The sequence below is a fragment of the Chiloscyllium punctatum genome, chromosome 11 (genome assembly GCF_047496795.1).
Source record: "Chiloscyllium punctatum isolate Juve2018m chromosome 11, sChiPun1.3, whole genome shotgun sequence".
NCBI classification, from domain to species: Eukaryota; Metazoa; Chordata; class Chondrichthyes; order Orectolobiformes; family Hemiscylliidae; genus Chiloscyllium; species Chiloscyllium punctatum.
The window spans coordinates 87,788,351-87,804,957 of NC_092749.1; the positions used below are offsets into that span (position 1 = coordinate 87,788,351).

The following is a 16,607-nucleotide window of genomic DNA, read 5'->3' on the forward strand; positions in this document are numbered from 1 at the left end:
TCCTGAAGCATCTTCAGAGTCATATACTTGACCTGCCATCTTGTAGCCATGTTACTCCCATGGTATCAATTCAGATACGGCCATTTTTACACTGTGTTTAGTGTGGATGGAGAGATGCACAAATAACTCTGATTAGATTTGTCACCAAGAGTGGGACCATCTGACCAGCTACTTCTGACCCTCCCCTTCCTTCCCCTATCCCACAAAGCTAAACAAATGTTCTTTAAGGATCCTCCCTGCACGCCTCCAATCTCCATTTCTTGCCTAATTTGGTTTCCCATCTCCCCTGCCCTCTTTGACCATATCTTGTCCACAGTACTCAACTCCTGCTCTCATGCTCCTATTCCCACTAACTTACGGACCACTAAAACTATGGACCACTCTCCTTCCTTTCTAGGCTACGTCAGCCCACATTCTGAATGATCCGTTCTGAAGAGTCACTGGACCCAGAACTTTATTTGATTTCTCTCCACATATGCAAGACCTGCTGAGTGTTCTTCAGCAATTTATGTTTCTTTGCTTGAATGATTTTCTCTCCTTGAATTCTAACTTATTCTTGTACTTCATTTCCCTTTGCAAAAGCCAACTTGCAATTAGTATTTCCAAATGCTTCCTGTTTTAGCATTCAAAGAGTGTAGTCCTCTCTAAATATAAAAATAGAGACTTTTTAAACTAAAACTGAATAAGATTCATACTTTCTCATTATACTCCTTCTGCCACCTGTGTTGTCCCCACACTTAACATCTCTATGCAGTCTACATGCCATCCTCAAGCTTTAATTCCTAACTAGGTTTGAATTGCCAGCAAACTCAGATACAATCTGTCTTTTCATCCAAGTCATTAATATAGATTGCAAATAGCTGATGTCCTAACACTGATCCTTGTGGTAGGCTACTAGGCACATGCTGGCAACATGAAACCACCCAGTTTATTCCTACTGTTTCCTGACAGTGAACAAATCTTCCACTCCCACTAATGTATTAATCCCAAATCATAAGTGCTTGTCTTACTTATTACTTCTGGTGTTACATTTTAAAATGCCTTTGCAGCAGATCCACTGGTTTTCTTTTATTTAATTGAAAGATTTTCAAAACTCAAATTTGTCAAAACAGGATTTCTGTTTCATAACACCATGTTGATTCTGTCTGATCATATGCTTTTTCCAAATGCATTTTTAGTACTTTAAATAATTCCACACAAACTGGTTTGCAGTTCAATTTTCTCACTTTTTTTTGAATTGCAGTGTTGCATTTAGTGTCATAGAGCTGCACAGCATAGAAACAGACCCTTTGGTCCAACTCATCTGTAATGACCAGATATCCTAAATAAATCTAGTCTCATTTGCCAGCATTTGGCTCATATCCCTCAAAACCTTTTTATTCATATAACCATCCAGATGCCTTTTAAATAGTGTAATTGTACCAGTCTCCACCACTTCCTCTGGCAGCTCATTCCATACACGTACCACCCACTGTGAGAATGTCACCTCTTAGGTCCCTTTTAAATCTTTCCCTTCTCACTATGCCCTCTAGTTCTGGACTTCCCCCCCCCCCACCCCCCATCCCAGAGAAAAGACCTTGGCTGTTCACGCTGCCCATCCCCCTCATAATTTTAAGCCTAAGTAAGAGGTCACCCCCTCAGCCTCTGACGCTCCAGGGAAAGAAGCCCCAGCCTGTTCTGCCTCTCCCTTGAGCTCAAGCCCTCCAACCTTGACAACATCCTTTTAAATCTTTTGAGCCCTTTTAAATTTCACAACATCTTTTCTACAGCTGGGAGACCAGAAGTGCACACAGTATTCCAACAGTGGCCTAACCAATATCCTGTACAGCCGCAATACGACCTCCCAACTCCTACACTGTGCTCTGACCAATAAAGGAAAGCATACCAAATACCTTCTTCACTATCCTGTCTACCTGTGACTTTACTTTCAAAAGATTATGAACCTGCACTCAAAGGTCATTGTTCAGTAATGCTCCCCAGGACCTTACCATTAAAATGTATAAGTCCTGCCCTGATTTGCTTTTCCAAAACGCAACACCTCACATTTATCTAAATTAAACTCCAATTGCCATTTCAGCCCACTGGACCATTTGATCAAGACTGGAGGTAACCTTCTTCACTGATCACCAAAACCTCCAAATTTGGTATCATCGGCAAACTTACTAACCATGCCTCCTATGTTCATATCCAGATCATTCATATAAATGAATAAAGGCAGCGGACCCAGCATCGATCCTTGTGCCACACCATTGGTCACAGACCTCCAGCCTGAAAAGCAACCCTCCACCACCACCCTCTGTCTCATTTTTATTTTCGAGCCAGTTCAATATCCAAATGGCTAGTTCTCCCTGTATTCCATGTGATCTAACCTTGCTAACCTGTCTACATTGCGAAATCTTGAGAAACACCTTACTGAAATCCACAGAGATCACATTCACCGCTCTGCCTTCATCAACTTGCTAACTTCCAAATCACTAGGACTATTCCAGCTATTTGGAAAATCATTACAAGTGCTTCTACCATTTCAGCAGTCACCTCTCACAATCGAAGACATGTCATTCAGTTCACTGGTTTCAACCCTTTAAATTCCTCCAGTACATTTTCTCAGATAAAATTAAGTTAATAGTGCTTTTAGCTCTTTAGTTGCCTTCTATTTCAGTATGTAATTTGTTCAACATCTGCTCAATTTCCATGTTCCCCATGATGATTTCTCCCATCTGTCTCCAGGAAGACAGCTAATTTCATTGTTGCACAATTGTCAAAGCTATTGGGAAGCATTTTTGCAATCTATTTACGTATTCCTGGCTAATTTGCTCATTTTCTATTTTCCCCATCTTTTGTGACCCTTTCGTTTATAAAATACTCCCAACCCTCAGGCCTCTTCATTTTAAGACTACCATTAACTTCCTTAGGGAAACCACAGCTAGGATCTATCTGTAAAAAGTGTTTTTCAATAGAATGTATTTTTGTCAAACTATGAACTGTTTAATTAAATATTTCCCATTTCATTTGTTACCTAGCTTTTAGTCTATTCACCAAATCAACTTTAGCAGCTCTTCAATATATTTTGGGTACATTTAAGATTCTTGACTGAGCTAGGAGTTTGTCACTTTCAAATCTAGAACATAGAACATAACAGCGCGGTACAGGACCTTCGGCCCTTGATGGTTCCACAGGTAGATGCAACAATCTGAAGCCAGTCTATCGTACACTATTCGATTTTCATCCATATGTTTATCTAATGACCATTTAAATGCCCTTAATGTTGGTGAGTCTACTACTGTTGCAGGCAGATCATTCCACACCACTACTACTGAGTAAAGAAGCTACTTCTGACATCTGTCCTAAATCTATCATCCCTCAATTTAAAGCTATGTCCCCTCATGCTAGCCATCACCAGAGGAAAAAGGCCACCCTATATAATCTTAGGTCTCAATTAAGTCACCTCTCAACCTTCTCTCTAATGAAGCCCACAGTCTCAAGTCCCTCAACCTTTCCTCATAAGGCCTTCCCTCCATACCAGGCAACATCTTAGTAAATCTCCTCTGAACCTTTTGCATAGCTTCCACATCCTTTCTACAAGGTGGTGACCAGAACTGTATGTAATACTCCCAAGTGCAGCCACGCCTGGGTTTTGTATAGCTGCCCCATGACCTCGTGCCTCCAAAATTCAATCCCTCTCCCAACAGAAGCTAACACATCCTATGCCTTCTTAACAACCTTATCAACCTGGGTGGCAACTTTCAGGGATCGATGCACATGGACACAGGCCTCTCTGCTCATCTACACTACCAAGAATCTTACCATTAGCCCAGTACTCTTTATTCCTGTTGCTCCTTCCAAAGTGAATCACCCCACTTTTCCAGATTAAACTCCATTTGCCACCCCTCAACACAGCTCTGCAGCTTATCTATATCCTTCTGTAAAATACAACATCCTTCAGTACTATCCACAATTCCACCGACCTTAGTGTCATCCACAAGTTTAATAACCCATCCTTCTACACCCTCATCTAGGTGATTTATGAAACTGACAAACTTCAGTGGCCCCAAAACAGATCCTTGCAGTACATCACGAGTCACTGAACTCCAGGATGAACATTTCCCATCAACCACCCTCAGCTAGTCAACTTCTGATTCAATCCGCTAAATCACCCTCAATCCCAAGCCTCCGTATTTTGTGCAAACGCCTTACTGAAATCCATATACACAACCACTTTACTTTCATCCACCTGTTTGGTCACCATCTCAAAGAACTCAAATGAGGTTTGGGAGGCACAACCTATCCCTTCACAAAACAGTGTTGACTATCCCTAATCAACTTATTCCTCTCTAGATTATAAATCATCTCTCTTATAACCTTTTCTAACGCTCCATATAACTGATCATTTTCTTCCTTTGGATCTTTTACTGCAAGACTTTGGATGTAGATTTATTTGCTGAGCTGCAAGGTTGATTTCCAAACGTTTTGTTAACCTACTAGGTAACATCTTCAGTGGGCCTCAGGCGAAGCAATGCTGAAAATTCCTGCTTTCTATTTATACGTTTGGGTTTCTTTGGGTTGCTGATATCATTTCCGGTGAAGTCACTTCCTGTTCCTTTTCTCAGCTAATGAACTTGAAAGACCCTATACAGACAACGAGCAAAACTAAAACTAATGTCATTTACAAAATCCGTGCAAGGACTATAACATTCACTACACTGGACAAACAGGCAGAAAACTAGTCACCAGGATACATGAACACCAACTAGCCACAAAAAGACATGACCCTCTCTCACTAGTATCCTCACATATGGAAGAGGAAGGACACCACTTCGACTGGGACAACACATCCATCCTAGGACAAACCAAACAAAGACACACGAGAATTCCTAGAAGCATGGCATTCTAACCTGAACTATCAACAAACATATCAAGTTAGACCCCATCTACACCCCTCCCCCCCTGAGAAAAGGAACAGGAAGTGACTTCACCACAGGAAATGATATCAGCAACCCAAAGAAACCCAAAACATACAAAGAGAAAGCAGGAATTTTCAGTCTTGCTTTGCCTAAGGCCCACTGAAGATGCTATCTAGTAGGGTAACAAAACGTCTGGAAATGAACCTTGCAGCTCAGCGAGCAAATATACATCCAAAACCTCAACACTAGCTATAAATCTCAAAACTACACGATTAATAAACAGCCCTACCTGGACGCACAGAACAGAATCTAGAATAGCTTTAAATCAGTACTCCATTTTCTTATTACTTTTCCTCTAAATTCTCAGATGTGTTGGGACTTCAGAATCTCACGTTAGGATGAAAAATTTGAGTCAACATTTATAAAAATAGCTTCTACAGAGTCATTAAAAGATACACGGTGCAAATGATGCTGAGGGTTAGTGTAGTCTTGATGGGCTGAATAGCCTGCTTCCACACTTTTGGGATTCTATGATTTTACAATACAGCAACACCACCTCACTCAATTCCTTATTAGTGTTTTAATTGCTAAGATTGTGCTGATATCCAGTATTACAGGAGCTTCTTCCAATTTAATATTGGAAATACTGAAGCTGGAGGTCAATATCATTAATTCAGCTCCTTTGTAACCGATTCCATTCCCCTCCACTGACAGTTGTCTGACAATGAAACAGTTTTATTCTGAGAGAGGTTTCTACACATATTACTATTTCCATGTCAGTAACATCACCTGTTGCCGTTTTGGTCTCAAGTCCTCTGTCACTCAAAGTCTTATCTTCAGACTAGACCGGGCTAACAGTCTACCCTCCCTAAGCTTTGTGTTCTCCAAAACTGCCTATGTTGTAACTCACATCAAATTCTATTTACATTCAACTTGTGTTCAATAAACTTACACTAGCACCTGGTCAAGCAAGGTCTTGATTTCAAAATTTTCATCCTCATTGTCAAATCACTGCAGAGTTTGGTCTTTTCTAATCTCATCTAGCCCTATATTTCTCATATCTGCCCTGCTCTAACTCAAATTTTAAAGTCAATCCAATACCGCCATGTCTTTAGCTGCCTCAGCTATAAAATCTAGAAATCTCTCCCTAAATGTTCAGTTCTGTTCCTCTTATTTTCTCCTTCAATCCACTCCTTAAGGCTCTTTTGACCAAGCTTTTGGTCATCAACACCAATACCAAAATATTACACTATTCACACACAGGAAAAAGACGTGCAGTTATTTGGTGTTTTACATGATTAATGGATATCCCAAAAGTGCTTTACAATCAATTAAGTACAACTAAAATATAATCAAATCTAGAGAACCAAGATAGCCAATTTGTATACAAAACACTTCGAATTAGAAAACAGCTGACCTTCTGATACCAACAATAGTAAAAGGTCTCCGCATTTGCTACTGCTGTGATTTAAGACTTTGAATTCAGAGTCAGATTTAGGCTAGATGCACTTAGTGTTTAGTTCCTGGTACAAATCATTGTCAACAGTATACATACAAGGCAGCTTCAGTGATCACCAGCACCCTGGCTTCAATGGACAACAGTGGGTCACAATATCCGACATTGGTATGTGTTAGGTCCAGGATTCGGGGAAAATTGGGAAGATGAATAATTAACTGAAAGCTGACAAAGATTGACAGGGACTGCAATGCAGAATTAACATGGTGGCGTGCACAGTAGGGAAGCATTACCTAACAGGTATAACCTGGAACTCATTGACTTGAGCACAATCTGGAAAGCCTTTCATCTTTAACCAAATCTCAACTATGCATTAAACAGCAGAATGGCTGCCAGCACACCTAGCTTTGTTTGGCTTGCAGGGGCAGGTCCAGTTTTGGCTAATGTGGGTCCTATGGAGGGGCAATTGCATCAAATCAGGCACATATTGAAACTTAAAGACACTAGCAATCATATTTGCATATACATCTCATTCATTGAGAAGTACATAGATTACAAAGTCTGACCATAAGCAATCTTGACCTTTTCATTGCAAATTAATCCTAGTAATCCCTGCACTGTAGAAGTGATCACAGGTGATCTTTAAAGTTTCACCTGGAATTCTCATCTATAGAACACATTCCAAAGATCTCACTAACACCCAGTGGCTCTGACCGCCATATCATGAAGTGCTTTAAGAGGTTAGTTATGGCCCACAGCAATTCTAGCCTCCAACTTGCCTCGATTCCCTGCTCTTTATTTGCCCACTAGCAAAAACAGGTCCATAACAGATGCCATTTCCCTAGCCCTACACTGATCACTGGAACATCTGAATAACAAGAACCTCTATGTCAGGCTGCTATTGATCGACTACAGCTCCACCAGACTAATCTGGAAACTCAAGAGACTTGGGCATTAGCTCCTCCCACTACAACTGGATCCTCAGCTTCCTGATGCACAGACTATAATCAGTGAAGATAGACAAAAGCAACTCCATGATAATCCTCAAACTGGCACCCCACAAGGATGCATACTCAGCCTTCTACTGTACTCACTGTACACTCATGATTGTGTAGCAAATCTACAAGTTTGCTGATGACACCATCATTGTTGGCTAGATATTAAACAATGCTGAGTCAAACTATAGAAGGGAGACAGAATGCTTGATGTTATGGTGCAATGATAACAGTCTCTCTCTGAACGTCAGCAAAACATAAGAGCTGATCATTGACTTCAGGAAGAAAGGAGGAGGACACACCCTTATCAACAGAGCAGAGGTGGAGAGAGTTGAGTGGATCATGTTCCTCGGAATGACAATAACCAATTTGTCCTGGCCTCCCCACGTGGGTGTAACGGTCAAGAAGGCATACATTTCTTCAGGAGACTTAGGAAATTCGACACTCACATAAGGACACTCACCAACTTTTACAGATGCATCATAGAAAGCCACCTGGTGCATAATGGTTTATACAGCAACTACTCTGCCCAGGACTGTAAGAAACTACAGAAAGTTGTGCACAGCCCACACCATCATGGAAGTCAACCTCTCATTCTTGGACTCCACCTACACCTCTCATTACGGCAGAAAGGTGAGCAAAGACCCCTCCCACCCTGGTAATACTTTCTCCCAACCTCTTCAGTCAGGCAACAGATACAGAAGCTTGAACATATGCACCAACAGGTTCAAGAACAGTTTCAGCCATTATTAGACTGCTGAATGGACTTCTAATTTCTTGGGTATATGTGACTACAATAAATCAAATCATCAACAGGACAAGGGCGTGGAGATGCTTCCTCCTCAAACTGCATTTCTTGGATGATGTGGAGTGTGATGTGACAAGACAAAATTTTAGTCACCCTACCAAACAATCTTCCACTACATTCATATTATATGGCTTATTCTGCATATATTTGAATAAAGTCTCACATATCAAGCAATCCATGTAAGACATCCCACGGCCCTCCTGGTCAATGGCCTGCAGCCATTTAGCAAAAATACCTTGGTTATTCATTTATCTATGCCTTGTGATTTTATAAACCTCTATAAAGGTCACTCAACTTCCATGCTCCAGTGAAAAAAAAAATCAGAGACTTTCCAGTCTATTTTCATAACTCAAACACACTTCCCAGCAACATCCATGTAAATCTTTTCTGAATCCTAGAGGGTGCAGGAAACCACCCTCTGAGGGATCAGTGTTTTGTTCCTCAGAAATGGAGGAGGACCTGATTGTTTACAAACAGAGGCTGTGTTGATTTAACTTTCACCTGAATGGAGGGGAGGGGGAAAATTAGTTATACAATGTACTCTGGCAGAATTGTAAGGATACCAATAGATCCTTAGGACTGTGATTACATTGGTTAAGAGCTTAACAGAGGACGATGGCAAGAAAGTGACATTCATAGAGAATATTAAGAGATGGAGAATTACATGCCCACTACCCCATATCTCCTCTTTCACAATCTTTACAACACGTATCGAAAAACACCACAGGTAAATCAAACTCAGTTCACTTGTACTTTCTAGCAGATGGATTTCCACCTCACCAGTCATCACGTCCTTAGCACACAGCCATGCACACCTTTTCTTTTTTAAAAACTGTAGCACTGTTAGAACAGTTGAAATCAGATAATCCAACACATGCTAAATGTCTGCCTGGTTTACAATAACTCAGCAGTGTAATATCTGGTGCATTTACCCACTGAGCCAACAGGAGCTACTGCATTCCTTTCTTTTTAAAAATTTAAAATCCAGTAGCAAAGTCACATTTTACCAAATCTACAAAAGAAAGAGATGCATTTAAACAAATTTGATATTCTTCAAAACTTAACTAAACGAACTTCAATGCTATAAAGTTGCATTTCTACACTCAAATGCACAGAAAAGTTGCTTTAAGAGAGATACCTGCAAGCTCCACATCAGCCACAAAATTTAATGAAGTTAATGAACTGAGAAAAGCATATACTTTTAGGGGAAGAAAGAAAAGTAGTAATTTTCAAATTCAGCATCTCATCTCAAGATAGTAAAATCGGCTGAGAAGGCAATACATTATCCTAAAAGTGCTTTGAGTTTTGTACAGCCTACGTTATTTCATATTTTGATGAATAAGTGTGAAAGTCACATGTAAGTACTCCATTGCCGAGAAACAATTCATTCACACTCAGCTGCTTTTCAGTTACAGGAAGTGGGTTAAAGTGAAGGGTCTCACATTAGACACTAGAGTGGACCTATTATGAACAAAACTAAAAGGCATACATTTCATATCAGGTACGTTTGGTACAGGAGCCAACTGAAAGAAAGACATAATTGGAAGTGCTACAGATATCACTGAACTTGCACACTTGGCGGGGGGGGGGAAAAAGAGAGAGAAGAGAAGCAAAACCTCATTTAACAATCTGACATTCTTCTGCATGACAACCATACTCAACCTGCTGTAAGGGATCACATTTGACTTTTTGTGCTATAAACAGGAATGGAAGTCAGATGCTGCTAAATAGCTAAAATATCAGAAGACTTTCACACCTTGAAAATGTAAATGGTGTACATGTTTTGCTGTACAAGACTATACTGCCTTTGTAGCAGTGAGAACATTATTGAGACATAGCACCAGGATTCTTTAAGTTAAGGAACTGCCTAACGATAGTGCCTCAGATTGGTTGAGCTGCAGTTGCTCAAGACCTGCAAGGGCAGCACATCCAAAAACTACTAAAGCTAGGAAACAAATCCATCCTTGCCCACTCCTGACCACCCCTTCTCTCTGCAAGTGAATACACAGTACTGGATTAGTGGTGCTGGAAGAGCACAGCAGTTCAGGCAGCATCCAACGAGCAGCAAAATCGACGTTTCGGGCAAAAGCCCTTCATCAGGAATAAAGGCAATGAGCCTGAAGCATGGAGAGATAAGCTAGAGGAGGTAGGAGGGAGGGGGTGGGGAGAGAGTAGCATAGAGTACAATGGGTGAGTGGGGGAGGAGATGAAGGTGATAGGTCAAGGGCGAGAGGGTGGAGTGGATAGGTGGAAAGGAGATAGGCAGGTCGGACAAGTCCGGACAAGTCAAGGAGACAGTGCTGAGCTGGAAGTTTGAAACTAGGATGAGGTGGGGGAAGGGGTAATGAGGAAGCTGTTGAAGTCCACATTGATGCCCTGCGGTTAAAGTGTTCCGAGGCGGAAGATGAGGCGTTCTTCCTCCAGGCGTCTGGTGGTGAGGGAGCAGCAGTGAAGGAGGCCCAGGACCTCCATGTCCTCGTCAGAGTGGGAGGGGGAGTTGAAATTTTGGGCCACGGGGCGGTTTGGTTGATTGGTGCGGGTGTCTCGGAAATGTTCCCTAAAGCGCTCTGCTAGGAGGCACCCAGTCTCCCCAATGTAGAGGAGACCACATCGGGAGCAATGGATACAATAAAATGTTATTAGTTGATGTGCAGGTAAAACTTTGATAGATGTGGAAGGCTCCTGTAGGGCCTTGGACAGAGGTGACGGACGCCTGGAGGAAGAACGCCTCATCTTCCGCCTCAGAACACTTCAACCCCAGGGCATCAATGTGGACTTCAACAGCTTCCTCATTACCCCTTCCCCCACCTCATCCTAGTTTCAAACTTCCAGCTCAGCACTGTCTCCTTGACTTGTCTGGACTTGTCCAACCTGCCTATCTCCTTTTCCACCTATCCACTCCACCCTCTCGTCCTTGACCTATCACCTTCATCTCCTCCCCCACTCACCCATTGTACTCTATGCTACTTTCTCCCCACCCCCACCCTCCTCTAGCTTATCTCTCCATGCTTCAGGCTCACTGCCTTTATTCCTGATGAAGGGCTTTTGCCCGAAACGTCGATTCCGCTGCTCGTTGGATGCTGTGCTCTTCCAGCACCACTCATCCAGTATTTGCTTTCCAGCATCTGCAGTCATTGTATTCACTGGAGGTAAAACCACAGTCCTAAAGAGTCCAAAGATGACTTAGGTCTATCTGAATAGCTAATAAATCAAAGAATGACAATTGCTCTGCAAACAATGTCATCATTATTAAAAGCAAAAGAATGGAGAACAGCTCGCCACTACCTTGTGGTCTGAAATTTTGAGCAGCAGAAAATCAAATTTTCCCTAACTATATTTTTCCACCCATAATATTTGCATCCTATTCATCAATATGTACACAAATACTACAGGTTTTAAAGAGGTGTAGCTTAAGTCACATTTTTTGTCATTTGTTAAAGAATTAAGCTTGTTTACAATAAATGTTCTTTTCCTGTTAATAACAAAGCCTAGTGTGAATTGCTTTTCCTGAAGAACACAGTCAGGCAGTCAAATTGATCTTAGCGGTTTAATTGGGTGGCTCATGGAAGAGTGGAGCTTGATTATCAGCACATTCTTCTCCATTGAATGGGAGCTTTATGTGCAGACACGGGAAACTTAAGGTATGTACTTTGTATCTGCAAATTACTTCTACAACTAGGCAGTTCCAATATGACACTTTCTCTAAGTTGTAATATCTGCATTTGATGCTACATTACTGTCGTAACATTAAGGGAAAGGGACTTTTAAAAAAAATCACCACTGCATATGTACATAAGTATGATAGCAACTAAAAATCTTAGGGAAGATATTTGAACGTCAAATATTGCTCAAGTTCCTTTTAAAAACACATTTGACCCATTTGTTTGTTCATACATCTGCTCAAATGTTTGAACGCGGCAAAATAAAAAAAAAATCAGACAAAGGTAGACCAAACTGCCATTGGCTGTCAATGAAAGTTGCCACCATCCTCAAAATTGCTTCTCTTCAGGGTGGAGAGTAACATCTTATGCCAACTAAGCAATTTAACATGCAAATTAAGTGAACAGCTTTTAAAAAACCACAAAGGACTTTTTTTTTCCCTTTGAATATAAAACACCCTATTCTTTCAGATACAACTAATACTTCAAAACACTTTCCTGCTTCATTATTCATCTTTGCCTAGTGGCACAGGGCAGTCTTTTGAACAGTTCAACTATGGCCACCTTATGAATTTGCAAACCATGCAAATCAGTGCTAAGGCCAGTAGTACAATTGTAAACAAGATGGTCATGTTAAAATGGCATTGATCAAAGTGTTAAAGTTCCTTTTAGGTTTCCCACAATGTTAGGATCACCATCCTCCAACTCTCCAAGTTATTTTTGAAACGGATGTCCCAAGATGGTCACATTACACATCAGCGTCAATAAAGCATGTAGTCTTGATAACATTACACAGACTTTTTTTTGGTATTAATGATCCTAACCAATGTTATTACTAGAGAATACAAATCCCACACAGAAATCTGGTATCAGATTTGCTTTAAAAAGATGTTCCTTCACTGAAGTGTAAGCTCACAATGCTGCAGACTTGGTTTAAACAATAGAGTTTACTGTGCAAAATGATTAAAATCAAAATATACCAACTATTCTTACAAGTTTAAAGATTTCAAAACTCAGCAAAATATAATTCTATTGATTCCTTTACAGTATTCACCAAAAAGTAATTCTCTTCTCTGCTATATCTGTAAAGTTTGACTTAATTATGGCTTCAATCTCCTGTCTTAAGGAATTTGATAACCTCTGCCTTGTGTCTTCATACAACAAAACATAAGACTTACTCAGCAACAAATAACCCTTCACGGTTTTATCCAAACTCAAGCTGGAACTTTAAAACTAAACATCTTTCATGGAGATACCTATTTTTGGCAGTTCTGTACTATCTCCCTTTACGGCAAATGGTTTTACATTCACCTTAAACAAGAACTCCTACAAATTGGAACAACAAAATAAAAAGCAGCTTTCATCAAGCTATGGGTATTTCCAAGCCAAACAAAAACATACATCATTCTGAATACTTCTAACTGAAGTATATTGCACAACAGTTTATTTTGTTCACTCAATAAACTCATCTGATGAAAACAAAACCCATAATTCTCCAGCAAGTCTCACTTTTTAGAGAAATCAAATATTTCAGAAATACTTAAGTTAATAATGAAACCCCTTTACAAAACAGACTAAAATCCACATACTAGTTCAAAAGCCAAACTCTAAAACAAATATTAAATAGTCAGTTCTTCTATAAAACAACGATTGCATTCTTGTGCAACCCTGCAGAAACTATGCTTTAGAAAGTGCTTAAAGTGTTGGTGCTGTGATCATGCACCTCTGGCTGACAATTGCTGTAAATGCGTCAGCCTTTTGTTAGGCTCTTGTATAATTGAGGATTGGAATATTTGTGGATATTCCTCATCCAGTGAGTTGTTTAATTGCCCACCATCATTCATGACTTGATTGGCAGGACCGCAAAACTTAGATCTGATCCGTTGGTTACAGGATCGTTTAGCTCTGTCTATCAGTTGCTACTTATGCCGTTTGGCATGCATGTAGCCCTTTTGATAGCTTTACCAAGTCGACATCTCAGATATGCTTGGTGCTGCTCCTGGCATACCTTCCAGCTCTTTAAAGATCAGCTTAAATTCAGTTGAACTTCATTCAAATATCACAGGTTAGCTTTATTTAGGAGGTCCATTGAGTAGGCTCAGAGTTTGACATGTCAATAATTTCAATGTTATTGGCCAACATGTTCCCACCTCGAGCATATTTTAAAATGAGACCGCTTCAGGGGAATGATAGCCACAAACCACCTGCACCAGGTAACCATTTAGATAAATTTCTACATGAATTTGAATTGAGTTTATTGTCACGTGTACAGATGCACAGTGAAAAGCTTTGTCTTGCGAGCTTATTGCCATGGCTGATTAAGGGCAGCTGGCAGGTACAATCAGGAAAGTCCAAATACCACTTTCCCTCCACAATGGCATCTCGACAGCAGTCACCAATTTTTAAAACCTATTATAAATTCCTTTAAGATATTCTTACATCCACCTTCTCACAGCATTTACCGTTGAAGGTACCCTCCAGACACAGGAGCCCACTCAGGCTCATTAATTAGACAGGCTGGTAGAGATGGACATTCGAATACCTGCCTTCTCAAAAACTATCCTCCAGGTCCTACCATCAGCATTTGCGGATGAAGACAGGATTGGGACACAAGAACATAAGCCCCTGGAATGCGTTAGCATAATTAAACTGGAGCCGTACATATTAACAATTATGATTTATAAGAAAATACATTTGGAAATGTCAACAGGATAAACCTACTTTAACTTTTTTCTCCCACAAACTGACTTTACCTCTGATGCAACAAGAATTGATGTTTCCTGTCCTTTAAACTGCTTTCTACTTTCTAACAACTTTCTATTCCACCTCATTCTGTTCCACTACATGTCAGCCCTCTTTCCAAGATTTAACTACACAATAGTTTCTCTCTCATTTTCAAATGAATCCAACTTGAATATCCCAAAAACTGTCAATCCTCCTTCCAGCAACATACTATCTCTCCTGAGCACAATGTTCATATCGTTCCATGTCATTAGGCACGTTTCCCCTTTTAACACTCAAAACTGTCAGCTACTTCAACGGCCTATATTCTTCCATTCAATCCTTGCCAAATATCAACTCATCTTCAAATCTTTCTTCTCCTTCTGCAAATACCGAAGTGAAAGACGTCACTTCATTATTTTAATTTTATAGTTTTGGTTTGGAGCTGTGAACTGAGAGCTGACAAATGAAGGAAACAGTTTAGAAATATGTCGATGCTCACACTGAAAAGAACTAACAAGCTGATACTGGTTTACGGAGGACAGTTCTGGAAATTAACTGCAAGCTGATTCTTGTTCAAAGAAATTGTTCAATGTATACAATGGTAAATTAAAATATTTGATGACCTTGAAGGTCAGTCTGATTTGATTTGGTTTGGCTGTCTGTATCTATGCCATACCTCCGGGTGAAATTATTCTGCTGGTTCCTGCCAAACAAACAAAGTTTACACCTTACCCTTTTCCATTTCCCTAACCATTTATGGCCAATAGTGGACAGTGTACAGCAGATAACTCCAGGGATTTGCGCTATCATCAGTGCTGCCTTCATAAAATCCTGCAAATTCACTGGCAGGCAGACATATCAACATGAGCATCCTCAGTAGAAAGTTGGTAGAGAACCTTTGTTTATTTTGAGAGAAAACAGTGGGGGAATGATCCAAAGCAAGTGAAAGTATGGAAAGCCTATGCTGATATGTAGAGCTGGAAAAACACAGACAAGCAAAGATATCTGTAGATCAATACTTGTGGGAAGAAAATTTTTAAAAAATCAACAGTGACTGGCTTAATAAAGGAATGTTACCTAATGCAGGATTAGATTAGGTATATAGAAATGAGGAATGGATAGCTGGCTAATTATCACCTTCCTAACTCAGAAACACAGACTTTCTTCAGAACCTTAACCACTACGAAGCTGAGATCAGCATAGACAAGAGTCCATAAATTGGAAACCACCTTGAATTTGTAAGTTGTTGAGTATTAATTATGATTAAGGCTCACCTAATCTTTCAGAACAGATGAATCTACAGGTTAACAGTTAAAAATTAAAGAGCAATAATAAACAAAAAAATTAATATAATATTTAACAGCATCACATCCTTCAACTATGTGCCCAAGATAGCATGCACATGCATTATCATCACATCTCCACATGCAGTCTTGTTAGTGACATCCAGGAATAAGTTTTTCATGACAGAATCAGAATAAAGACCTTGAAAGATGCTTGCTACTTAAAACAAAACAACATAGCTGCTGTATATTTGAACAGAGGCCAGAAGTGAAAATTTCTATATTTGGAAAAATCAGCACTAGGTTCAAAATAGAAAAGGGAATTTTTACATGTTCTGCCAAACCTTCTCCAAAATCTTCAAAGTGTTTACATCTCTATTGTTTGACAATTCAAGCTCATGCTGAGCCATGCTGCACACATTCTAGATGGAAACACAAAACCTATGACTTACCTACAACAATGATAAGTGAGAAAGTAATTAGGGTCAATGAAGATCCATTGCAGATCATGTTAGCAATTAATTTAAATAAAGGAAACAGCAGCAACAGAGCCCAGAATAGCCAGTTTACAAGGACCCATGGTCGTTTCGGTGGTACAATTGGAGTGCCTGGATAAAAGCCATTTTTGAAGTAGTCTGCCTGTAGCATATCCTAGAATTGAAAACAGATTGTAGGTTTTAGTGAAAAATTAAGCAAAAGGTTCATCCATTATATTATTTGTGCATTGTCTTAAGTTCTTCTGGTCATTTCTTTAGTCAGATGATGCATTAGTATTTAATGA

At 40.0% G+C, this 16,607-nt stretch overlaps 1 protein-coding gene across 5 annotated transcripts in view; it reads right to left on the reverse strand.

Annotated features, from left to right (window-relative positions):
• Window positions 1–16,607, reverse strand: part of agpat4 (1-acylglycerol-3-phosphate O-acyltransferase 4 (lysophosphatidic acid acyltransferase, delta)) — a 180,816-nt gene that overhangs the window by 11,898 nt on the left and 152,311 nt on the right. For all 5 annotated transcript variants that reach the window (XR_011961905.1, XR_011961906.1, XM_072581204.1 and 2 more), the window contains exon 8: window positions 16,279–16,477. Coding sequence is in view for 3 of the 5 variants with exons in the window: in XM_072581204.1 (XP_072437305.1) it covers window positions 16,279–16,477 (199 nt within the window). In the remaining 2 variants the exon portion in view is untranslated. The remainder of the gene's footprint in view (window positions 1–16,278; window positions 16,478–16,607) is intronic.